The 26438-nt window shown below is 40.8% G+C and overlaps 3 protein-coding genes across 4 annotated transcripts; 2 read left to right on the forward strand and 1 right to left on the reverse strand.

Moving 5' to 3' along the window:
* The first annotated feature begins 1551 nt into the window (after positions 1-1551).
* Positions 1552-14453, forward strand: rspry1 (ring finger and SPRY domain containing 1). Of its 2 annotated transcripts, none has more exons than XM_086108805.1 (16): positions 1552-1648; positions 1832-2023; positions 2608-3232; positions 4424-4476; positions 6816-6928; positions 8240-8366; positions 8448-8506; positions 8854-8920; positions 8996-9127; positions 9217-9332; positions 10367-10510; positions 10595-10706; positions 10852-10954; positions 11037-11189; positions 11973-12077; positions 12600-14453. In XM_086108805.1, exons 3-16 carry the CDS (start codon positions 2835-2837, stop codon positions 12694-12696), a joined length of 1779 nt encoding a protein of 592 aa, XP_085964931.1. In that variant the 5' UTR covers positions 1552-1648; positions 1832-2023; positions 2608-2834; the 3' UTR covers positions 12697-14453. The 2 variants fall into 2 exon arrangements, with proteins under 2 accessions (XP_085964931.1, XP_085964932.1); XM_086108806.1 differs by having other exon boundaries at positions 1832-1996.
* Positions 14454-15140: 687 nt separating this feature from the next.
* arl2bp (ADP-ribosylation factor-like 2 binding protein) lies at positions 15141-19527 on the forward strand. Its single transcript, XM_086108809.1, has 7 exons — positions 15141-15497; positions 15759-15828; positions 15913-15974; positions 16067-16173; positions 16496-16581; positions 18501-18597; positions 18678-19527. The coding sequence occupies exons 1-7, from the start codon at positions 15479-15481 to the stop codon at positions 18774-18776; spliced, it is 540 nt and encodes a 179-aa protein (XP_085964935.1). The 5' UTR covers positions 15141-15478; the 3' UTR covers positions 18777-19527.
* Positions 19526-26157, reverse strand: pllp (plasmolipin). The gene is made up of 4 exons (XM_086108808.1): positions 25828-26157; positions 22283-22456; positions 21342-21458; positions 19526-20372 (listed from the first exon to the last, which is right to left on the reverse strand). Exons 1-4 carry the CDS (start codon positions 25990-25992, stop codon positions 20265-20267), a joined length of 564 nt encoding a protein of 187 aa, XP_085964934.1. The 5' UTR covers positions 25993-26157; the 3' UTR covers positions 19526-20264.
* Positions 26158-26438: the final 281 nt, after the last annotated feature.

Below are 26438 nucleotides of genomic sequence, written 5' to 3' on the forward strand. Positions count from 1 at the left end.
AGATTAATTTACTATTACTAACATTACAATTATTTAAGTATTATAGTATTGTAAATATTTTTTAATTACGTAGCTACGTTTAAGAGAACATACAGGTATCTCAGTGTCAGCATTTTCATTTATTCAAAGACAAGACAATTGATCACACTAAAGAGCTTGAAGAAATCGTCCATGTGCACAAGAGGTGTAGCAAAAAACAAGTAGCCTCACAAATATGTTTGGATTGTGGTTTGTTGGCTAAAGTAAATAAGCATGTTAAAGCCAAATAATACATAAAATGTCCAAATAAAATCATGATATTTCTTTCACGTGACAGTAAACATTTCTGTGGTTCGTATTCCATATTGACATAATTTTACCAACAGCACAGGTATGAGCAGAACTACATCAAATTGTCAAAATTGTGTGTGATTATTAAATTTTTTCAAAAGTTGTTTTTTTTTCCTCAGCGGGCGCTTCAGTGATGTCAACCCCAGTTGAAGAGCAGGCAGAAAACACACAAACATGCATCAACCTTGGAAATCCAGTTTTCACCTGCACTGCCACACCATCTTTCAGAGGTGCAAGTCAATCGCGATGGTCCAAACCTCAGAACCCCCTATACAGGACCACCTCTGGTGACTACGGCCTGTATCCTCCCACTATTGAAACTACACCCTGTACATTCCACCCAAAATCACAGAAATTCACCAAACACCTTGCCAAGAGTGGGATGTATCGTGACAATTGTTTCAACACGACCCTAGACCGCAGCAGAGTGTATGACTGTCCCAATTTACAACACACTATCTGAATACTGATGTGATAATTGTGGTTCTCAATACTTTATTCACTATGAAATTCTTGATCCTATGAGAAGTGAGGGGAACATTATGTGGCAGCACCTCTTTCTGGAAATTGATATTGCAAATACAGTACATGTATCACATTCTGTTGATTAATTATAGCTATTAATTTCCCTGAAACATTGAGCATGTGTACAAGTACAAATGTTTGGAATAAAATAAAAATACGGTGTGTGATCAAAGTCTGAGACATGTGATAAAATACATAAGTTTGTTTCACACGGTCTTGATTTGGGTCATTTCCCCCTCAATTATGTGAATGGGAGTGTTCCCAATGACTACCTGACCTCTGTTGGAATAGGCTAGAGCACCAATGTGACCATGAAGATGAGTGTGGTTAAAAAAAAAAATGTATGTGTGTTGGAGATGGGGGGGGGGGGGGCAGATACATTTCATAGCTTGTTGGCAGAAGCTACTTTTGCGTCGTGTGGTTCAGCACTTTAATGACGTTTTCCAGAAGAAAGTGGTCAGGGTCTTAAAGATTCAATTGGCTTTCCGCAGTAGTCTGCCACTGAATGTGTCACCGAGGGAGATTAGTGTACATCCGACCAATCACCCACTGCAGCAGGTTCCTCATGTTCTTCAATTCCTGGTGGCCACGGCAGCCCTGTCCAGCCGAAATGTAGTGGGTGGTGGGATCTTCTCCATTTCCCCATGTTTATTCAAGTCTTGCTGTTTTCTCACCTTTCATTGTATCTATTATGAATTGTAGGGGGACGGGGCTGCTGAATTCCAAATCCACATTACGGTTCAGCCCGCGGTCTGCCTTAAGGTTCCCTCCTGGTCCGTCACTTTCTGATAGGGTTCGTCACATTTCTCTAATTATATTGCATAGTATATTGATTTGGGACATAATACTTTCAATATATAATACATAATTCCCCTTTCTAGTCACAAAATACTGCAGATATTGAGCAGAGAAATGGGATGTATTTTTCACTATTTTTAAGTTTTGTCATTTTACGTTGTTTTTGTATTTATTATAGAGAAAGCGACGGAATCCTTGTCTGCATCCCGGTTGATGACAGTGAGATTTCGGTCTGCTGCTAGCTGCCTGCGCTACGGAATTTAGCACGGATCTTGCAGGCAGCGATTCCGTGTAGCGTCTTCTCAATGTGCATGACACATTAAGCTATTGGCCATCGACAAAGGTGTGTTGCGGAATAGGCGCTCGTTGGGTAAATCTACTCTTATATTACCTTGACTGCAGAAGCACTACGCCTAGTTCATTGCAAGTCGTGTTTCCTAACTTGATCAGTTTGAAAGTCATGGTGAGCCAAGCTATCGTCTTAGCAGCTGGTTAGCGACAGCCTAAATCGTCGCTGGAATCCTATTTGGCTACTTTCTGGCGTGTCTCTTTTCAGATGCTGTAGTATTTCGAAATTGACTGAGACGTAATTGTGCACGTGAATGAAATTCAACTCACAAGCGACGCTATAGTTACGACTTTTTAGACTCGTGGTTTTATTTAGAGCTGCCATTGCTTATAACTGTTGCTTACTAGTTGGCTAACAAGCTAGCACGCTAACAGTTTTGGGATGTTTTGTCAACAACACCGATAGCATTTTAGTTCCATAATTATTATTCTGTCTGAGTTACTGGAACTAATGCCCTGTTGAAAATTGAGTAGATTCGTGTGAATCAGGAGAAAATAAATGGCGTTGTGGTTTTCACTGTAGATTTTTAGAGTGACATTGAGTGAGTGTAACACTTGTATTACATTTTTGTAGGTCATGCCCTAATGTTTTTTTCCCTGTCTTAGCTTTCCAAAGTTGGGTGAAATCAGGAGGACCTCTAGTACAGAACCTTGTGATGCTTATGATGATTAAAGATTTCATCACATCGCCTGTCCCCTCTTGGTCTACTAACCCAGTTGTGTGTTGTTAAACATCTCTCCACTTCCCCGCCGAGAGTCACGATGATCATTCGGTCCAACCCAAACCTGCCCTTTGGGACAAGAACCCCCCATAACCAAGCTCATCAAATGATATGATAGTAGCTACCTGGATCAGTTACTGTGCCTGCAGGAGCCTTGCACAGGTTCTGCTATTCCTTTTCTCCACAAACACCTTTTCTTCCCCGTGGGAGACCCTTGCCTTTGTGCTTGGTGGCCCTGGAACCATGGGTAATAGCTGTGTGTGTCGGGAGGATAGCGATGTTGAGGACCATCACCACGGGACATCGAGAGGAGCCCGAGGACAAGCCAGGCGGGTGGACCACGGGACGGGCACAGCTGTCGAAGTGGGAGAGTCTCGTAGCAGTCGCCCAAGGGACCCGGTCAGACCCCCACGCAGGGGGCGCGGCCCCCACGAGCCACGGCGGAAGAAGCAAAACGTGGATAGCCTGGTGCTGGACACGCTGGCTGTCATCAGGACCCTTGTAGACAAGTAAATAAGTTGTGTCATGCCCATATTGACAATATTTAATTAAAGACATTACATTTGAAGACTAAATGGGCCTATAATGTGAGAGCATAATCTGTGGTCAGCATTTTCTCCAAGAAAAAAAATCTTCACCAAGCATTTGAACTAGAGAAATCTAAATTTGTGATTTTACAAAGGTTTGTAAAGGTTTTGATATGAGTAAGTGTGTACACTGCACACAGGTAGCTGACTTCCCTTGTGATTCGCTATCGCCGGAGATAAGGGTCTCACATTTTGTTAACTTGTAACTGATTAATATCATCACTATTGTGGCAGGTTTGAACTGTGACAGTTCCAACATAGACTACAACAGCCTCATGTACTTTTTGTCTTCTTTGTCAAAGGGAGTCATTCTTATCCCGCAAACAATTAGCCACACTATATGGCCAGTAATCTTATATTTGTAATTGTATGCTTCCAATTTTATGACAACTGGTTAGTGTTCTAGTGTGGCAAACGAGGCCCATAAAAGCATGCTTAGAGTTTAGAGCTGCAACTACAGATTATTCTAATAATCGATTAATCTGTCGATTATGTTATAAATTATTTAATCAAGTTGATTTTTAAAATTAAAACGATTTCATTTACATCCCTTTATTATCAAAAAGGGGACTAACTTAAAATTGACAAAGCAGAAAATGTACAAACATAAATTATGATTCAGTTCGTGGTTTGCCCTTAACATGCCAGGAAATATGCAAAAATGTTGATTTGTTTTCCAATGTGAAGGCAAATGTTTTATCTTGACTCAACACAAAGATCACAAAGTCTGCTTTGATGGAGCACCATAGAAATCTAAGAATGTTTACTGTTGAGAGACTGAAATTCCAAAGATATGTCGATAAATCGTTGCACCTCGAGATGATTTTATCTTTTCCATTTTTACATGGACGCAGTTTGAAAATTGAAAGAAAAGTTATAACTTGAACAAGTGGCAGTCAGAATTTGCAGACCATTCTCAAGTGCAAAAGTCAGAGACAAGTAATTGCTGTCTTTCTGCCATTAAATAGGTAACATTTTTAAGTATTTGTCAGAAAACTGTTTTCCCATGTAATTAAACCAAATGATTTTCGTGTCGTTCACCTCTAGGAATCCACATATTAGACTAGACTGCTTTCACATTCATGAAACTGATTTTTCTTTTGTTCCCACCAGTGATCAAGAACCACCTTATTCCATGATCACTTTACACGAGATGGCAGAGACGGGTAAGAAAATCTACATTTGGACTTTTTTTCCACACGTGTCAAAAACAGTTATTGGTCTTCAATAAATCATACAAAGAGAAAGAATGAAGATTTTTCTTATAACGCATGTTTTGTGAGTTAAGATGTCACTGACACCTTTTTATACCTTAAATTGACACTAAATTTGAAAGTAGAAGTGAAAGCAGAACATATTTCAACTGAGGTTCCTAGTTTTGTTGATTATTGAATGTCATATTGTGCCTACAGAAAGCAACGACTGTAGGTTCATTTTGTAATGTTTGGGCATGATTATTGATGTACATTGTGAGATGCGATTTACTAGTTTGAAAAAAACGAAGGGATCTTTGCTGAAAACTGAGGGATCACGACGCTGTAACAGCTTCAGCACCCCTAAAATGGGCTAGACTCACCTCTGGTTTACTGTCATGTGTTTATGGTCTATTGTTCGTAGTTCTATGTTGCGCGTGAGTGGTTTGTCATGTGCACGTTGTTTGCTACACAACTTCTTCACAACCCTAACTGAGAGTTTTAGCTTGCAGATAGCAAGTCATGGGGCTCGGCAGTCAGCTATCAAGTCTGCCTGTCTAACGTGATGTGTTGCAATATTCATAGACCACTTGGCAATGCACTTCAGTTTTATTTTGAAAGCAAGGATGTTAATTCTTTTCCTTCAAAGCCTGCCGATTTATTTATGTCTGCAGTAATGCAAGGGAGTGACACTCAGCAGCATGCAGACATCTGCCAACGACACTCAACCATAATTTTAATTTATTTTCAACCCTTTTTTTTTTCCTAAGCGGATATTTGTTTTTTTATTTGATTTGTTTAAAAACCGAGACCATTTACATTAGGGTTGTTCGGAAATTCACTGACTCGTGTGCAGTCCCCTGAGAGTTTGTGTGTTGGGAGAGGCACAGCGCCCTCCCCTCATTCATTTTCAAGTGCAGCCTATGTTATAAACCAATCGGCACCACTTGCTTGACCTGTTTTTATCTGTACTGCCTGGTGCACTGTGCCCCAAGATGGAGCGCCTGGAGCAAGGATGCCCTACCCTTTTTAACTGACGAACTACTATTCAAGCAACCGACCTCCTGCGTTCGACCTGTTACCGCACATGCATTCACACCCACACACCCACACACACGCACGCTCACCCATGCACACACACGTACACACGCATGCCATGATGAGCAACAGCCATAACGGCCCCTAACATGAACAAAACAGAAAAATAAAGTAGATACAAGAGTTTGTGACTTTGTGAATAAGGAAATCCCTGCCTACCTTAGTAGAGACATGACGCGGAGGCATGGGATGCACATTTGCAGCATGTTCAATGCAGAAACTATCGTACGTACGTGTTCAGATTTAAAATGCATCTCGTGGTGCTCCAGTTTCCCATTCTTTGCCAGTGCCATAGCTGAATTCCAAATGGAACAAATTTTGATTGAGAATAATCATAAGAAAAAGATATATAGCAACAGCTCAGATCGAAAGCTCCAAATGCAGACTGCTGACCGAGAACAACTCCCGGTGATGCAGGTCATGCGCTACCGTAGGTTAAAGGTGACCTGCTTTTTTATTTTATTTATTGAAAAATCTTTTCATGAAAGCGAAACTCATAGGATGAGTAGGGTGCACTGTGCACTAACACAAAACTATATAATATTAATAACACGCACACAGACTCAAATCCTCCCCCACCCCCATTTCCGTTTGGTTAAGCCAATTATGGATCAAAAGAAAGCATTTCACGTAGTTATTGACCAATGTTCCACTGTCTCGTCTGGTGCTGGGTGCAGTGTATGCTCCGCTCGAGTTAATTATTGAATGCAGCCTGCAGCTCGCCTATTGTACTACATTTTGCATTTTAAATGTAACATTGATAAAATGTAGCAAGTGCTTTGAATAAACATTTAAAAGTCGACCTGTTCTTTGCAGAAATTCACTGTGGGGCTCTTGTAACGTATCACCTGTGAAAAGTCAGGGAACACTGTAGTCCACGTTGTTCTATGTACTGTAGTTGTACTTTTTGTGCTGCGTTTTATATTTTACATTGTTCTGTTGTCTGCAGTCGGGTCAGCATTGTAAATGAGAAACTGGTCAATTGCCTTGCACGGTTAAATAAGTATATAAAACCCAAGGGGTGGAGAATGCCTTTTAGGTACAGGGTAGCTCTGTAGGTTTTCCCCATGGAAAGTGGAGGAGAGGACAACCTGTTTTGGGATGTGCAAACCTTCAGTAAATCAGACCGTTATCTACTACACCATTAGGCGCACGTTAACTAAGATGCATTGGAGGAGAAGCTGAACCTGCATCTTGTCTTTCTTCTCTCTTAGATGACGGCTGGCTAGAAGTTGTCCAGTCTCTGATTCGAGTGATACCATTAGACGACCCACTTGGCCCTGCAGTCATCACCTTGCTATTGGATGAGTGCCCCTTGCCCACTAAGGTGAAACGTGTCGTTAATTTATTATAAGCTTTTACCCTTAAAGGCAAAATGAAACTGCTACGTTTCCTTTTGCTTACAATTTCAAAAGACATACATTCACTGAGGAAATGACGTTGTAAGATGCGATCAGCTACCCCAGACTGCCCTTGCTTAAATAGTTAATGGGAAATAGCTCTTGCTGCTGTCATTTTTAATACTTGTGTTGGCTCCAAGTAAAACTTGTTTCAACCACAGTTAATTTGCTTTTCAAATGTTACTTGGTCGAGCTACTGAAGGGAACACGTTAATATTAGGTTAGTTGTCTTAAGGACAAATACGACACCTGAATGCTGTGACACAAAAGTAGCCGATTCAAGAAATTGATGCGTCATTAAGATTGGGATTACTCCTGGTCCTAACATTTTATCCTGTCTCAAGGCCTGCCTGTATGATTGTAATTGTTGCCCTTGGATGGGATTATGTTCATCCAGCTCATTGACTGTGTGTCCCTTCGAATGAAGACATTTCATATACTGGGTGCGGTGTGCTTCGTTTGGCTGCTAAAACAGGGAGAGGGAACTCCGGTTCCTCGTGAGGCATATCCTGCCCGTTTTAGATCGCTCTCTCTCCTTCACCACACCTAATTCAAACGATGAGCTCATCAGCAAACTCTATCGAGGCCTGGAACAATCACGATCAATTGAACCAGGTGTCTTGGAGGAGGGAGACGTGAAAAACAGGCTGGATATGGCTCTCGAGGAACCGGACTTCCCTACCCCTGTGCTAGAATCTGTTAATACTCAGTGCTTCAAAAACAATTTCCATTCCACTTGGGTTCACTAAATTAGTAAAGATTCTAAATAGATTTCTATGTCCATCAAATATATATCATCAATCTCTTAAATAAATCAGAAACCAGAGATTCACAAAAGGTTTTATTGTAAACCCCCATTACATATACTTGTTTGTCACACGGATAATTATACAATACCTTTATAGCATGAAGAATCATTCCCCTCTCCTAATTGAGTGTGAATTATCATTTAACACTACAGATAATTTAGGAGGCAAAAAAAACGGAATAATACATTTTCACAACAATGTAAAATACAAGTTTGCCTCTTTAAAAGCTAAACAAATGAAGCCCAATTTTCGGCTTTGCCGATCCATGTTCTGAATATCTGCCTACTATGTACAGTTTACATTGTCAGAATGACTGCTATAAAAAAAGGGCCAAAATATCCCCAAAGCAGAATTTCCAAGCGGCATATTTAACTTGGCCTTCCTGTTGTAAGTCACCATCTTTGAGTAAGCAACTCTTGTTGTCTTTAGGACGCACTCCAGAAACTGTCAGACATGCTGAGTCTGAGTGCAGCCGTGGCCCAACAGGATGCTCTTACTCCCGCCAAACACAGAAACACCACAGCTGTCCTCGGATGTTTGGCTGAGAAACTGGCTGGTAAATTGACACCCTAGAATGTTTGTTTTGTCTTGTCACACTGACCCAATCACCTGACTAATCTTGTGCCTTCTTTCGAAGGACCAGCCAGTATTGGACTCTTGAGCCCCGGAACTCTCGAATACCTTCTAGAGAGCATGGTGAGCATAGTTGAGACCAAAAAAAAAAAAAAAAAAAGATGTTTTCAATTGATGGATGTAGAGCTGCAAGAGCAACTCACACCTCACAATAGCTCGATAAATAAAGTTGAATTTAATTGAGAGTGATGCGTTCCAGAACTCGGCAATAGAAGCATTCAAAGTATCAGAACATGAAGCCTTTGCCCCACAATGGCAGCACATAACAACACTGCTAAACAAATCTTTCATGAGAGAATAACACACTTTACATCAAGTTGTGACTCAGATGGCTCATGTGCAGTTTGTTCAGGTAATATAGAAATATGCAAATGAACGACTTATTCATTTCATGTGTTTCTTCCCCCAAGAGCTCTGAGGCACATCCCACCGTCATGCTGTTTGCTCTGATTGCCTTGGAGAAGTTCTCTCAGACCAGTAAGTTCACTCGTTAAACTGATGAGGCAGTGATGTTCTTTAAAAAAAAAAAAAAAATGTCTTTGTTACCCTCAGGTGAGAACAAGCTGACAGTATCCGAGTCTTGTATTAGCAAGAGACTGGCTGTGTTGGAATTGTGGGCTGAGCACACCAACTATCTAAAGAGGCAGGTTGGATTCTGCTCACAGTGGAGCTTAGACAACCTGTGTGAGTTAGCCTGTGTGTTCGACAAGCTGCTCCGTTGATTGTGTGTGAGTGACTCACTAAAGAGGATGCTGCTGCTTTTCCCCATCCAGTCCTGAAAGAAGGGCGCCAGTTCACTTATGAGAAGGTCAATCTCACCCATATCAACGCCATGCTCAACAGCAATGACGTCAGCGAGTACCTCAAGATCTCCCCGAGTGGATTAGAGGTCAGCCTGTCTGAAATTAGCCTCAATTGTTTATAATCATGTAGATGCCAAATAAATGCGAAAGGAAACACTCAATTCAATTTCCACCAATAGGTGTTTCATACATCTAAATGTTAGGGCCCTACTCATTAATCAGTGTTAGCGCTTTTGAAAAAAAAAAAAAAGAAATCTAATTTGAAAGAGAGAGTGAGAGAGATCTAGCTATCTGTGATTTTTTTAAACACATTACAATACAATACATGCTGTGGCAGCTGTAACAAAGCGCTTAACAAAACAGTTAACATAAAGTAAAATAATAAACACAACACATAACATAAAACACGGACAGTCGTGCAGTCCTAACCACTTTTCCGTCACACGCTTTGTTGTTTGAAGCAGTTTGAGATGAAAGAGGAGAGAATCAAAGTGTCCTTTAACCAGTGAATCAGAGATGTCATGCTCAAAATGTGCACACGTTGGCTACAAGCTAAGTCTCAAAGTCAACAAGATGCTGTAGCATCCATTGACGAAAAAAGAGATTGGTTCACTTCTCCTGTCCCATGGAAATCCATTTCAATTCCAAGCGGCGACTCTCGGTTCCAAATACGCATAAGACAAAGATAATGATATTGAACCCCCCCCCCCCCCCCCTTCTGAATCACATTTTTGCTGATTTTTTTTCCACTGCTGCAAATTGCAGCAAACTGCTAAAGGTAGTATTGTAAAACAGTCAAATGTTCTGCCTTTAATTCATATCTCTTTTGTCAGCAGTAATGGACGAAAAAAAATATTCTTTACATTTTTTGTATATTTAAAAGGCTGTTTAATTGGTTATCAGAATTTTATTCTGCCTCATATCTGAATTGGCATCAGCCTCAAAAAATCCATATCAGTTGTGCCCTAATAAATAATTTTTACAAAAATTGGAGATCTTTCCATATCCGATGTGTAATTGATTATGAAATTCCACGTCTTAGAATAAATTCGGCACAAGTCTCACATTCTTTTTCTTCCCCCCCTCCTCCACCACACACACCCCCACACCCTGACCATAGGCCCGGTGTGATGCGTCCTCCTTCGAGAGTGTGCGCTGTACGTTTTGCGTGGATTCAGGTGTGTGGTACTATGAGGTGATTGTCATTACATCAGGCGTGATGCAGATCGGATGGGCCACCAAGGACAGCAAGTTCCTCAACCACGTAATCCTTCTGTTTCCCGGCTATCCCACCATTTTCTCATTCTGTTTCCGCAAATGTTTTTACATGTGCAATCGTGTGTTGCAGGAGGGCTACGGGATTGGCGATGATGAATACTCGTGTGCATATGATGGCTGCAGGCAGCTCATCTGGTACAATGCTCGCAGTAAACCTCACGCTCACCCCTGCTGGAAGGAGGGTATGCATTTTGAAATGACTGACAACATGTTTTGAGATTTTTGTTGTTGTGTAAGTCGGCACGCACATTCTGCTAAAACAACCAGATTAGTTAGACTAGATTTTCTTCGACCTGATAGTGCTCTGATGATGGTCTCTTTTTGTAGGAGATGCAGTCGGCTTCCTGCTGGACCTCAGCAAAAAGCAGATGATCTTCTATCTGAATGGGCATCAGCTGCCGCCAGAGAAACAGGTCTTCTCCTCTGCCACGTGAGTTTATATTTCATTTCTTTTTCCCGTTTTCTTAGTTCTCACGAGTGACATTTCCTCTATTTTTTTTCTTAAATCTCAGGTCCGGCTTCTTTGCGGCAGCCAGTTTCATGTCATACCAGCAGTGTGAATTTAACTTTGGTGCCAAACCTTTCCGCCACCCGCCCTCAGTCAAGTTCAGCACCTTTAACGACTTTGCTTCGCTGCTACCAAGTGAAAAGATTATCCTACCGAGGTAACTTGAAGCCGGCTGTATTTTTTTTCCCCCCACAAAGTAACAACATAAACATGATAGAAATACAGGGTTGTAACACAAGCACAATATACACTGCCCACAAAAAGTTTGAGATATTTGGCTTTCAGATGATATACTGTATATGGAAAATGTAAACAAGTTCATGCTGCAGTAATATATAAGTAGGAGATTTAAATAGAAGGATGCCTCATCTCAAAACAATTAATTGAAACAAAAGGTAACAACTATGGTGGGTACACCACAACAAAATGTGTCAATGTTTCAACAACTCATCATGTGCCCTTGAGCACCAATTACAGCTTGAGAATGAGGTCTCATGCTCTCATAGCTCCTCCCCAACAACTTGTGCAAAACGTACTGAAACATTTAACAGGTGGACATGTGCATTCAAAAGCTTAAAAGGTCACATTAAGTTCACCTGTAAAGGTTTGAATGCATTTTAGGCTTGACTTGAAATTTTACCTGAAAGCCAAATATCCCTAAGATTTTGTCAGGAGTGTAATTATTCTCATCCCTATTCAGTGATGAATTTTGTTTTAAAACCATGCTGCCACCTGGATATCAGTGAGACAGTGAAAAAGCATTTCCATGCACTTTTGCACAATCTGTGAACACCACACAACTTCCCAAAATGTTTTAATTTAAATAAATAAATACCTTTTGGAGTGTGGTTGTTCATTACACCAACCTGCTGCAGTTGTAATGGTGTGAGCAATCGTCATTTGGCACAAACAGCATTTTCTGTGCTTGTGTTTTATCTAGACATCGGCGACTGGCTTTACTGAAACAAGTTAGCATCCGTGACAACTGCTGCACACTCTGCTGTGACATCATGGCTGACACAGAGTTGAGGCCCTGTGGACATGGGTATGCGTATGCATTTTTCTAAACTCCACCGTACTTTTGAGAATTCAAACCTCCATCGTGCATATCATTACATGAGACCACAGCATACCTTGCGTGACTCTGTTCAGCTGGTAGAAAAGAATGTGTAGGTTTTTTTCTTTGGCCTTGTTATTTTTACCATTTATCATTTTTATTGGAACACTCCAAAAAAATTGTCCCTAGGTGTGAGTGTGAGCGCGAATGGTTGTTCATTTCTGTGTGCCCTGCGATTGGCTGGCAACCGGTTCAGGGTGTCCCCCACCTACTGCCCGAAAACAGCTGGGATAGGCTCCAGCATCCTCCGCGACCCTAGTGGGGATCAAGCGGTTCGGAAAATGAATATCTTTTTTATTTGTGTGAAAGTAAGAAGAAAAAAATGCCTGAACAGGTACAATTCTCTTTCCATTATTTGCTATTGGGAAAAAAAGGTTTGACCTAACATTTATCGAATAATTGCAGGTGTCCCTTTTTGCCCAACGTTATCTGTGCTTGTTCTTTTTTCAGGGGTATGTGTATGCAGTGTGCCTTACAATTAGAAACGTGTCCCCTCTGTCGCCAAGACATCCAGACTCGCGTCAGACTCATTGCACATGTCTCCTGACACTCTTCCTGTGAGGATAGATGCACAAGCCCTACTGCCACCTCCCCCTCCAAGCCCCTCTGGCCCAGCGGGCTTGGAGGACGGTGCCGCAGTGAACGTAGCAGAACTGCACGTTCTGGTCAGACGAGGCCTTGGTGGAAGGGTGATGATAGGAAACGGAGGAGATGAGCAGATTGGAAACCACCCACAGCAGAATTCCCGTGAGCTTACCCCTTATTTAACGACACCTCCTCTCGTGTTCTTCTGAGCAGAAGCAAGACTAGAATCCTCTTGAACTGTGTGGATACACTAAAGGAGCGGGTGAAAACTAAGTAATGAAGATTACATCAAATGTCTCATCTGCAAGACCCAGTTAGCGGACCGGACCTCTTTTTACAAATGAAGATATAGCCCGTATAGAGGCCACTGTTTTGGGTTCTGAAAGAGCAGGGTAGTCGTAATCAATTCAGTCATGAATACAGTGTTAACTCTAAGGTACAGACAAATGTGAGGTATTTCACTTTATATGACTGGGCGTGAATCTGCAATTTATTGTGTTTTGAAGGTAGCATTCTCCTTGTCTTTGCTCCATGTCATACCAACGCCTCTCAGTTAATGTCCCTTCCTGATGCTGAACCATGACCCATTATGTGGACTTTTCACAAATAGGGACGATCTGATGCAGTAATGTCAACAGACCAAAAACATGCAGGCCTCACTTAATTTACAAAGAGGAATGACTTAGACGACTGCCCATACAGTAAGCAACCTTCAATTCGGTACTGTAATAATTTGAAATAATCTCTGCTTGCCTGTTGTGTATTATTTTGAAGTCTTAGATTGACCTTTGCGTGCAGTGGTGTATGTCAGTAAGGACCACAAGTACATACTAAAGATGTTCCCAGCAAAGATGTGGATAACAGCGATAATAAACTTAAGTCGAACCACCCGAGTGAGTCTTTAGTTTGCTTAATTAGGTTGACACATAAATGTGGCATCGCTACAATGTTACTTTCTAGAAGAGTGCAACCCCCCCCCCCCCCTTAAAAAAACTAACTTATTTTGTCATCACTGTGACTTTACAGTAATACATGATAAATATTATTTGGACTGGGCTGTCAAATAGCTCTAAAACCTATATTAAAAAATACCCCAAGTGTTTCTCCAGAAGATGTTGTGGCATCTGTGTGTAACTATTTATCTTTTTTTAATGCATTTTGCTACAAATCATTGTACTCCTTTAGTAAGTCTGCTAGTTTACAAAACTTCCTCAAATTTGCTCTATCATCTTGGGTTACAAGCAGTTGTGACCGCTTCAGACTGACCCTTTACAATGGATACCATGTTTACTGCCCAGCTTTATTTGAAGCATCTGCGGCTTGACTTGTTTTTTGAGGAAGATTCTCTTTTTGTGGCTTACTTAAAGACGTGTTTTAATTGTTAATAAAATCACAGCCGAAATGTATTCAACATATGCATGAGCTCAGTCTATAAAAAACGTCTAAAGTTTACCTGGGAGGATTTCCGAAGATGACTTGAATTGGTCAGTGAGACAAGTAAGTGCTTGTCTCGTTACTGTTTGCTAATTTGGAGCACCTTAAAAGAGTATCTGAGGGGAATGAGTTGGATGGCTGGGAATGAAATTCAGGATAAAATTGTGAAATATTGTTTAGAAAAAATAATTGAGGAATTCCCAAAGATGCGATTTATCAAAGAATTGTTGTATCCTTGATTGTGCTATTTGTAATAAATGTTCATGTGATGTTTGTGTGTCTTTACATCCTGCTAGATCATTTGTTCATCATTAGTTTTGCTTCACAAATGTAAGATTTTTGATTTCTTAGAAAGTGACGATTTTACAGGTACGAGTATTGTGCCTGCCACGAGCCAAGCATAGAGTACTCCAAAAGTAGATAGATGTTAAAGAGATGAAAGTACAGGCAATGTTTCAGACGAGTTACCAAAAAAAAAGTATATCGAGATCCAAAAAAGCTTTTGTCTGTTTGAAAATGTAATCAATATCATGATTGAAGGTACAGTGAGGAAATTTATTTCAGAAGTGTGTGTAAAACTGGGAGCCTTTTGTATTTGTCAAGGGGTCCTTTTTAGTTTCAATAAGATTGGCGACACCCGACCTAACCATTTATGAAACCAATAGTGAAAAAGTCCTTGGTTTTCGTTTGTTAATGAGCTTTCCGGATCCATTTTGAATCTAATTATTTCGTTATTGCGGCACATTCATATGGAAGAAGGAAGGTCAAACCGTTGTTTGAGTTACAGCATAGTTTATTTATGACAGAATTTCTTTGCATTCGACAAATAGATATATATTTTAAATAAACCTAAACTAAAACAGCATTTTCGTAAAAACAATTATCAAACTTATTCAAAATATTTACGAATTTATTATCTACAATGAAAACTCAAAACTATTTAAACCTGATAAACGCATTACTTTTTGCGTCTGCTTTAATGACACTCGTAAACGGTCACATTAAAAGATGCAATCACAACATATTTTCTTTAATTGTCCATACATTTAGCACTCACATTGAATATTGTAAAAGCATTACAAGGAAGGACCAACATTTTGAGCCAAATGTCAGAAGTTAGCAGGCGTTCGGGTAACCAGGGAGTTGCTTTTACCGATCCACCCGCGAATGCAACATCGTGCACGTATCTTGTCGGAACTTTTTTTGGTCGCCTGTAGTCTGTCGGACCCGACCTCAAACAGCACCAGGTGGTCGTTTCCTTGGTAATACCACCACTACACTAATTTACGATTCCAGATTAACATTAAAACATGGATATTCGTGGACGAGGTAAGTGGGAAAATGTACTTAGTTGATCTTGAAATTAACATTCGTAGTAATCCGCCAAAACATGATTACAGTATTTATATTATATTTATTATATCTTCGCTCACGTCTTTAGATAGCCGGGGCCACGCTAGCGTGCTAGCTGACGTTGTCGTTGAGTATAGAGCTAAACTTATAAGGTGTGCGATAATACACAGCTCTGACGAACTAAAGAGGTTTACATTTTAAAGCAAACGTCGCCTCACACCCTCTCCCCTGCCACAGGTGTGCAGAGCTGCGGCGAGAACATTGTGGACATGGTTGACATGGAGGACGAAACCTTTGCAATTTCCAGGTTGGTTGAAAAGCACACTGATTATCCAAGAAGCATATGTTGGTCTCTCGCGTTGTGAACCGATATCTTTCCTTCTGCATTCAGTTCCTCAGCTGCAGACACTGCATTCGACTCTGTCATTGGTTGCATAGAAGACATCATCATGGGTGAGATAATTTCAATTCAAATCACTCTCCCTCTTCAGTCGTGATGCGCAGGCTTTATGTGAGAATGAAAATTTGCAATGCCGTTTTTTTAGAGGAGGATTTCCAGCTACTACAGCGGAACTTCATGGAGAAACACTATCAAGAGTTTGACAACACTGAAGAGAACAAGCTCAGCTACACACCCATTTTCAATGAATATGTGAGTCATGGTTAGCATATCCGTCTCACAGTTTTGAGGTTCGGGGTTTGGATTGGGTTTGGATTTCGACTCTGTTCCTCCTCCATGGCGTTTGCATATTTTCTTCTGTTTTCCTCTGTTCTTGTGTTGGTTTTCCCTATCTCCCATATCTTCAAAATATGCATGATAGGTTAATTGCATTGAATCTGTTATATATATCTGAATCTTACATATATCTGTGCCACCCTGAGCGGTGCTGAGGGTTCCACTGGTCTTAAATACCATTTAATAGTATGACAGCCTGTAGCTTTCATGTGTGCTTCCATTTGTTGTTTGTGTGTAGGTGGAGCTGTTGGAGAAATATGTAGAACACCAGCTGATGAAGAGGATCCCTGGCTTCATTATGTCCACCTTCATTGATCATCTCATGTAAGCATAGAAATCACTTTCAGTGTCCATTTACCCCAAAACCCTTTGACGACCATGTTAAGAGAATTCCGATTTTTGTTTCAAACTACATTACACATGTTTGATGATGAGGTGGCACGGTGGTCGACTGGTTAACACGTCCACCTAACAGTGCAGAGGTGCAGGGCCTTCCTGTGTGGAGTTTGCATGTTCTACCCATGCCTGCGTGGGTTTTTTCAGAGTACTACAGTTTCGTCCCACATTCCAAAAACATGCATGGCAGGTTAATGGAACACTCTAAATTATCCGTAGTTGTGAGTGTGAACGCGAATGGTTGTATGTCTTTGTGTCAGAGTTATACCCTGACAAGTTTAAATAGAAGAACTCGACTCGGGGAAGGTTGCTGGTGCAGTCCGACGGCAGCGGATCTTTCAGAGCGAACGGCGGGCAGTTGCTCCGCGATTACACTCAAAGTACATCGTGCTCCTCATCGGTCTTTTATCGTTTACATATGCAAAATACAAGAAAGACACTGCCCCCGATATTTGCATACTACGCCCCCAGTCCGGACCCTCGGTCGCCGATGTGATTAGCTTTTGTCAAGCTTTGAACCACAGATACTTTAACACCATCGCCCACGAATGAACAAGTTGCAGACTTGGCAGATGACAAATGGTTGCCTGGGCCGTGACCAGTTTCTAGACCGTCCTTTAATTTTCTAAAACACTTCGTTCCTAAACTGTTGACTCAGTCTAGCCTCCTTCTATCTGTTCGCACTCTTGCGGTAATGTGATTACTATAGATTCAAAGAGCCTCCTCCCGAGACGGCCGACACCCTAGCGCGCAGACATTTGGGGACGCTAAATACGCAACACGTCTAGACAGGCCCAATTAAATGGAGCTTTAAACATGAGATATCCTTCTGTTCGTAGATTCCTCTAACACTATGTGTGCCTTGCAATTGGCTGGCAACCAGTTCAGGGTGTAACCCACCTACTGCCCGATAACAGCTGGGATAGGCTCCAGCATGCCCGCGACCCTCGTGAGGATAAACAAATTAGAAAATGGGTGGATAGATGTTTGATGATCATCGCTGAAAATGTCCAAAAAAACCTGAAAATGATTTTTGCGTCCTCCCTTCCCCAGCCTTATGAAAACTTGAGCGTTTTCATTCACATCAGTGTTTGTCTTGTGCAATTATGACGGGCAGTTGCTGAGCTAGCTAAGCCTCCACTTCAAAAATGCATCTTCTCTTCAGATAGTCCGCTGGTGCGGCGGCTTTAGAGCACCTCGTTGTTGGCCGTGGCACATGTCGCACAGAGAAAAGGTGGAATTGCCACTGGAGGCTTTAACTGAATATATTTTTGTGGCTCAAACATGCTTATGGGTAGGCATAAGAAAGACCTGAGATGAAGTGACATTTTTCTGGGATGTAGAAATGGTATTTTGGCTGAACGCAGGATAGTTTTTCACAATTTTGAAGCCTCAATTTATAAATTATCAACACTCTTCTCTGTGGTAGGCATTTATTTTTATTTGATAGAAACTCTAATATCATTTGAAATGCATTTACAGCAGTACCCTTCAAAATTGATTACAGATGATTTGATTTAAAAAAAAAAAAAAACACTGCAAGTGCGCAATTGCATGCACATGTGGTGAAGTCTCTCCATAACGTCCGCCAACAAACCAGGCTAAACTTAGCTCCACCCTGACAAAGATTTTAGTTCCTCAGTTGAGATGTATCATTTCAACATGCTTACACCAATTACTACTTTCCACAAAAATGTGTCTAGTTGACTCTGGCTAGAACATGGATTCACTCAATGTACTCAATGTTTAATAATCTAATGTTGTGTCAGCAATTCTTGTAACACAACTGGCCACAAGACGGCATGGAAGACAGATTCCCATCATGCCTCTCTCTCCCTTCCATCTAGGCAGCACAAAGATGAGGTGTCAGGTGACATTGTTGACATCCTGCTATCCTTTATTGACTTTGTGGCCTTCAAGGAGATGGTTCTGCAGTATAAAGTGGTGAGTGTGCCAACTGATATGCTTAAAGACTGCCTTTATCAGCTATTATGGCATATTTTAATGCATTTAGTATTTTCTAGGAAAAGGAGGGACGCAGTCTGGACCTGAGCCAAGGACTTGTAGTCACGCCTTTAACCCCTGCAGCCTCTAGCCACTCTGGATCCAATCAACTGGAGTGACACATGCACACATACACACACGATAAGAGCATGTACGTATGCCGTAGTGTTCGTTGAGCCTCAAACGCATTGTTAGCTTGTGATCACCCATAAACCTCAAGTCTGACACAGAAGCAGACAACCACTCACACCTATGGACAATGTCGTCTTGCGTGAACCTTACATGCACGTTCTTGCACCTTGGGAGGAAGTTGTCAGGGAACCCACAAAAGCACAGGGAGAACATGGAAACCCCACACAGATTGAAAGACGCATCCCAGCTTGAGCCCGCCTTTCTGTTCTGGCCAAGGTGCTATCCTCATGAACCAGTGTGCTACCGCAGGTCGATGCCTGAAAAGTATAGTTGTGTGCAAAACAGCCCTAAAAGCTAATTGCTTATATGTTCCTGCAGTCCTGTTCTAAGATGGAAAATGCATGACACAGAGACATTGCACTCATTTTTATTTCTAAACAATATCAGGAGGGTTTTCATAAATATTACTGTTGGTAATAATCCTTAAGCTTGTTTAGTAAATATGAGATGCACAGACTGATCATAAGCAAAAAAAAAAAAAAAAAAAAAGTATAAAGTTTGCATGACATGTTTTGAGTTGGTGACAATATAAAAACTCCACATTTTTACAATATTGTTAGGATTGAATGTTGTGCCTGTGAAAGTGATTTTTAACTGTAAATAGAGATTTGTATAGTACACTTGTCTATGATGAAATGCTTGTGACACATTTTCTAATAAAGACCAGAAAGCCTCATATCTCCCATTGCTTTAATTAATGTGTTTTTATTGTACATGTGCATAATTGAGCTGTGTTCACCAAAGGATTGCTCGACTCTCCTAAATATTTAAACATGCAAACTACACACACAAAGGCCGGAGCCAGGATGGAACCCTGCACCTCTGCACTCTGAGGTGGAGGTACTCACCAGTCGAACGACGTACTGTGACTAGCAAATATATTGAGTCAGGTAAATGAATTATAAAGCATTATTGGACAGGTACTGATGGAAGGTGGCACGTTTGATTTAAGCAGGGGAAGAAAGAGTTTGGTATAAGGTAAAGAATGGGGAGCAAGAAAAGTTAACGAAGGAAGTCAGAAAAACAGCTTGAAGCAACAGAAGGAAGGGTGTAAGGATGCCTGAAAAAAAGTGTCTTGAGAGAAAAAAGGCAGGAAAGGTTTTAGCAATGGAAGGATTGAAATAATACAAGAATAAAAAGCAACGGGTGGAAACAAGGGGGTCAGGAAACAAAAGATGCTGGCAGGAAACCTGGGCATGTAACGAAATTGCTTTTGGCCTATGTCGAAGAAGTTCAAAATAAAGCGGGATTTACAAACCTTGTGAATGGACAATACGTAATAAGTGTCATCCAGTGGAGTGTAATGTCTGACCATTGGGCAACAACAGTAATCACACAACCTCTTGTTGATTCCTTAAGAGACAAACAAGACCTAGCATAAATAAAAAAGTCTTTGAGAGGCTTTTCTTCAACTCCTAGGTGGGCACTGTGCTGGTGGCAGCATTTCCTCCATCTCCTTTCCAGTCCAAATAGGAGAAGAAAGCACTGATGCCGTACGTCACAGTCACCACGGCGGCAAAGAACTGGACAGGCAGAGAAACAAGATGGCTGAAGGATATCAACAGGAAGTGACACTGAAGTAACCTTAGCTCTTATGACCACTGAGAAAAAGGTTGTCAGGCTCAATTTTGTGTCCACGCCTTTGTTGTATGACGGGTTGTAAGATTAAACTTCACACGAATGGGCCTTTAACTGGACACATGCCAGTGATAACATTTTGTTAGAATACAGAGGCCAAGGCTGTGTGTGTGTGTGTGTGTATGTAAGAGAAGCATTGTGGACTTTAGCTTCAAGCTAAACAATAGCACATAGTTTGTATTGACACACCTTGACTATATTTGAGGAGCAAGTAACAATATTGTATAAAAAGCACACCTGTTCCTCATCTCTTTTCTCTCGACTTTTTTTCTTCAAATTTCAGGTGTGTTTAGCATGCTAAATAATAAGAAAAGTGTTACATTGTAGATGGTGCATAATCTCTTTTGTTGTACCAGTCAATAAAACAAATGTACTTATGTACACAACATAACACTAGCACTTTACAAACATCTCCGTCAGGCTTCAAAAGGGTGAGTAGTTTTCGTTTTATTATACATTGCTAAACTTTATAGGCTACTTGTTGGTGGTTAAGAATGTTAAACATGTTACCGAAAACCCAATCTGTACAGCTAGCAAAGGGTTTATGGTGGTGATAGTTTAAACCTGGAGCAATTGAAAGCAATAAAACAATAGCAATAAGGTGCCATCAAGACATTGCCATTTCACCAAAACAAATATCATATTTTTCATTCAACTTAATCCTATTTGTTTTAAGTAAATGTTAAGATTTTAGAAATGCATATTGGTCAAGCTCCCGCATTTTTTTGTTTTGTAAATGAACTGAAAGCAGACTTTGATGATGTATCTTAATACTTTTGACCGAGCATTCATCCGAATTCCTTCTACCATTGCGTATTGTGTGTGAAAGGTGTCCGGTGTCACAATACACTCACAGCAGCAGCAGCCATATGTCCAAAGAAGTAGCTGTAGTAGAAGGGCTGAACAGATGCGGCGTTGGCCAGGAAGGCGGTCAGATAGAGGAACGTGGCTACTCCATGGTACACCATCACCTAGCAAAGGAACCATCACAGAAACATATTGTAACATTTTCAAAATCTTCTGGTCGCCATTTTTTTTAAATCACAACGGTCAATAAACGATAATGACGTTGCCTTTTAATTGACACAGTCGCAGAGGTGTTAAAATAAATATCTTCCTTGTTAATATAATATTCATCGTTGTTGCACCGTTAGTATTCCTCCATGTACAGCACTTCGTATGCAGCAATGGCTGTTTGAAAGTGCTCTATAAATACAGTTGAGTTAGTATTGTTCATCTTGTATTGATAAGTGCTCTCTAAAACATTCATCCATCCATTTTCCGATCCGCTTATCCTCACAAGGGTCGCGGGGGGTGCTGGAGCCTATCCCAGCCGTCTTCGGGCAGTAGGTGGCGGACACCCTGAACCGGTTGCCAGCCAATCGCAGGGCACACAGAGACAAACAAACATCCACGCTCACACCTCGGGATAATTTCTAGCGTTCAATCAGCCTGCCATGCATGTTTTTGGAATATGGGAGGAAACCGGAGTACCCGGAGAAAACCCACGCAGGCCTGGGGAGAACATGCAAACTCCACACAGGGAGTACCTCTGCACTGTGAGGTCGACGTGCTAACCACTGGACCACCGGGTCGGCCTCTCTAAAATAGATTTTTCTTTTTTTAGAGGCAAATTCTTTTAAAAACAGCTCTTGTGCTGAATTATGTAAGTGCTATATGAACTCAATGATGACAAACTGTTGGAATTAACCCATTCGTTTTCGCCATGTGTAGTTTGTGGCAGCTTTTCTCATTTTAACCGCTTGTTTCTCTCCACCCATTGTCTCCTACGTACCGTCAGTGGCCACGGTACAGCGGTGAGTCTCCTCTGGGCACCGAAGAGGATCATGATGAAGAGGATGCTGGTGAGAAGCCAGAACGTGATGGCCACAAAGAGCACCCAGCCATTGGCCGGTGCCCACATGTAATGCGAGCTGGCGATCAGCGTCCAGTGGAGCAGCCCCAAAAGCTGCACAGATAAAGCACACACAAGACATCAGGTGATGCAACAACCTATCATAACATTGTCTTGTATATGGTCCCAAGTGTCTATTTTTAGCAAAAAACAAATTACATGAGATTTTGTCATTATTTGGAATTGTATATACAATAGTGTCAAAAAATCAGCTTGAATGAACTGCTTCTCCGATATATACCTAGAAATAAACCCTTTCATGCATCCTCTAACCTGATAACACGATAAGCTGTCCACTGTAGTAACCGCTGCCCCTTAAAGGGTTATTGCAGAACACATGACTCAACAGGCCGTTTGCCAAGAAAATTTAAAAAAATATATATATATTACTAAATGCCCATTAACATTTATAGGGGTCATTCAAGAGAGCAGACAACCGCAAATCAACCTATTATGTACTCTCCCAGTAGCACACATTATGACAAAGTGAGCAAATCAGCCCAGTTATATCTTTTTTCTTTCATGTGTGGCCAGGATAGAACATTAATCTCTCTCAAGCAAAATGGAGTACTATTGTCTAAATCAATGGTTCCTAACATTTTTGGACTTGTGTACCCCCAAACCTTTTTGTCATACCGTGAGTTCCCCCCAACTCATACGTGTTGATGATTCTCCAAAAGTAGACCGTAACACAGCTTATTACTAAATCAAAATCAATGTTATTTTCTTTCCTTAATTTGAGCATTTAATTCTTACATGTTGTCGTCTCTTGAACCCAAACATAAACAAATTGCCTTGAAAATAGATAATACAAATAAAAAAAAACATATATCCATAAACCCGCCTTTGTTTTGCAGAATATAGGCTTAGAATGTTTCGCACCCAAAAATGGAGCCCCTTTGATAAGTCCCCTTTAATCAAGCATTTAAATTTAAAATATAAGGAACAAAATCACTGAACATGAATCACATTCAGACCCGCTGTTGCCGTTTTACTTTTTTCCATTCATTTCTTCAGTCATCTGAGCTTTCATAAAACACTTGAGTTGACCCGTGGCTATTTTTTGGGCCGATTTTGGGCACAGCTGTGCCACAGGTTATTGATCTGGTAAGTCAGATATTAAATTTTTCCACCCACTCCTGGTTGGGAAACACTGATCTAAATGAAAAGCAGAACGTTTCGTATTGGATCTTACAATGTTCAAGTGTAGTCCATTTGGCATCTGAGTGTATTTAGTTCCGCATATGAGCTCATAAAACACCAGGACACGTTAATGATTTATGCTGCAAGCGTGTAAATGGTCACGCGCTTCATCAGGGCGCTGGGTTACATATAACAGAAAGTTCTAAAAGCCACAAAGTGGCCAAATAACTCTGACTTGTATTCAGCCAGAGCTCATAAAGGTGGATGCTCGTAAAGCATGAACAAATGACAAATGTAGAATAGCCACACTTGAAACATGGCCCCACACGCCCAGGTCCAGTTTGATAAAGAGATAATCCAAGCAAACAACGCGGGTTGAGCAGTGAGTCACATGTACCGTATAATGCAACCAAAATGACCCAGTCACATTCGCAAAACGTTTGTGTTTCATTAGAGATCATCAGGAAATGTTTTAATTTCATTTAATTGGACTGAATTTATTTTTAAAATTTACAACAATGAATGTATCGTTGTTCATCTATTTGTGCCATGGACATGAAGTGACCGGCAGAAAATTTAAATGCTCTTCCACCAACAGCTTGGGGGGGGGATGAATAGTAGTGTACAAAATAGAGCCGCGCCTACTTGCAGTCTACCAATCACAAAATCCTTTATGTTGCATAATAGCCTCATTAAAAATGATCAACTTTAAAGTGAAACCAGAAATAAAAACAACAATTTAAACAATTGAGACGTCAGGTTTTGTGTTTGAAGTCTTCAGATTTAAGCGGACATTTTTGTTCGGTGGGTGGTGTGCCATGAGATATTTCTAATGCAAAATGTATGCCTTGGGTCAGCAAAGGTTGTGAAACCCTGACCTAGCATGTGATGATCAAAATGTGGTACGACCACCACGAGCAGGACATGGGCTCCGTCTAGTGGTTTATAAAAAAAAAAAAATTAAAAATCACTCAAAATAAATAAAATTCACATTAAAAAAAAATAACATACAAGAGTATAGCATGTAGCTATGCATTCAGGGTCTTTGAACTTTTTTACTTTGATCCACAGTATATGTTTTACTTTTTCTGTACAGTACCGGTACTTTTTTTTGTTTGTTTCCAAGTACAGTACAGTATGTTTTCATTATTTAGGCATCATATTTATTCAATTTTGGTGTGCAGTGCTTATTTAACTCAGGAGCATTTTAGTGTTCAAATTCTGCAAAATGTTCCATTGGCTTATAAATATTCTTTTTAGTAATAAAACATCTGTAGTTATTGATGATCACTTAGGCCTACTTTGCTACTGTATTTTAAAGTCGATCATTTGATCATATTTTCTTAGGTGGTACTTAGTGCAAAATATACACAATAATTATGCGCCACCACTGCATTCTGCAATCGATAAGAACAAACTTTCCACGTTAATTATGTTGCTGGGATTTCCTCCTCTCTGTTGATTCCACATTCCAATTCCATTAGAAAACGTTCTTAATCAATACTGTTCCTCGGTTATCTTATCATCTTTTGCTGTTGTCACATCATGTGGCTTTTCCATTAACTCGGTCAAACAATGAATCTACAGTGGAGCTGTAAAATTCGAATGCTGCAGAAGTCCAACGTTCATGCCACACAGGACCTCAGCATAACTCACCAGAGCTCAGTTCTGTGACCCTCATAGGTTTACGCTCCTCTGTTTTACTTTTAACCTGTTTTTTTCCACTTAATCGCAAACGATAGACTTCCATCAGAGGTGAAGCGACGCGAAACATCAGCCTGTCTCACGACATCTTAGTTGAGAAGGCTTCAAAGGGTTGACTGATATGTTTTTTCTTTGGATTTGTGTAACTGGTCTTGGCAACAACTTTCCCAAACGAAGACAGTGTTGGGGAGTAAAGAGATTAAGAATATACCATGTATACAGATTCATTCTATTTCCTATTTCCATGTCAAGGAACAGAGTGTTTTTGACCCGAGAGGTTCCACTGTGCAGTACATTGATACACTACACTGATATATGCAATCCAAACATAAACATAAGCATCATCCCTTTTAATTGATCAAACTCATTTGAAAACTTACAATAGAACATTGATGAAATAGAGAGTGGTGTTATTTATTCTTGATAGGCTCGGAGTACCACAAATTGACAAGAACCAAAGAGGACCCTCAAATGTTGCTGTTTGTCACACATACTTTGTAATTTAAACCCACGATTCCAATTTTTTACCACCTCAAATGGGAAAACAAAGGATGATGTGAACCATCCGAACCACTCACTATTTGAGCCATCATGAGGATAGATGGGATGCTCCTGATGAAAGACATGTCCATGCTAGTGGTCACATTAGATGCCAGCCCTCTGAGGCTGTTGCCCCCCTGCTGAGTGTTCTGGGAGTTGGGGGACCCGGTCTCTGTGGTAACCTTGGAAGGGAAGTCTGTCATATTCGGCTAAATCAATTTAAAAAAACAAAACAAAACAATAAAAAGGGAAAGAGAAGTCTCCACTGGAAAAAATAAAAAGAAGCCCAACAAGCTAAAATACAAATACACAGACAAAAAAAATCTGGGTATTCAGTGAACCTTCCAGGTTCAAATATTGTCTGTCTGTGTCTCTCACACACACAGTTGCATATAGAGTGCCATCCTCCTGCTGTTTGCTGCTGGCTGCTAATTCCCTATGACTCCTCCCATATAATTCCCCTAGGCCTCTCCACCTGTTAATGTTTGAAAAGTGGGAGGAGGGCAGGCCAAAAGGAAACAGAGCATTACCTCTTGGTCATGCGAGTGTTAAGACGCTTTTCTAAGGCACGCATGGCCTAACTGATTCCCTGAAAGTTTGTAGATGGGGTTGGCTGGCACGAGACTAATGATGAACCTATTCAAGTTTG

Source organism: Hippocampus guttulatus, chromosome 4 (genome assembly GCF_054856545.1).
Source record: "Hippocampus guttulatus isolate MCC_2025c chromosome 4, RoL_Hgut_1.0, whole genome shotgun sequence".
In the NCBI taxonomy this organism is placed as follows: Eukaryota; Metazoa; Chordata; class Actinopteri; order Syngnathiformes; family Syngnathidae; genus Hippocampus; species Hippocampus guttulatus.

Coding starts and splice junctions, on each gene's coding strand:
- rspry1 (XM_086108805.1), top strand. CDS start 2,835: ATGATAGTAGCTACCTGGATCAGTTACTGTGCCTGCAGGAGCCTTGCA. Junction 8,367..8,447: donor TTTGGCTGAGAAACTGGCTG/GTAAATTGACAC, acceptor CTTCTTTCGAAG/GACCAGCCAGTATTGGACTC. Junction 11,190..11,972: donor GAAAAGATTATCCTACCGAG/GTAACTTGAAGC, acceptor TGTTTTATCTAG/ACATCGGCGACTGGCTTTAC.
- arl2bp (XM_086108809.1), top strand. Junction 15,975..16,066: donor CATAGAAGACATCATCATGG/GTGAGATAATTT, acceptor CCGTTTTTTTAG/AGGAGGATTTCCAGCTACTA. Junction 16,174..16,495: donor CACCCATTTTCAATGAATAT/GTGAGTCATGGT, acceptor GTTTGTGTGTAG/GTGGAGCTGTTGGAGAAATA.
- pllp (XM_086108808.1), bottom strand. CDS start 25,992: ATGACAGACTTCCCTTCCAAGGTTACCACAGAGACCGGGTCCCCCAAC. Junction 21,459..22,282: donor CTGTACCGTGGCCACTGACG/GTACGTAGGAGA, acceptor TTCCTTTGCTAG/GTGATGGTGTACCATGGAGT. Junction 20,373..21,341: donor GACATATGGCTGCTGCTGCT/GTGAGTGTATTG, acceptor CTGCCTGTCCAG/TTCTTTGCCGCCGTGGTGAC.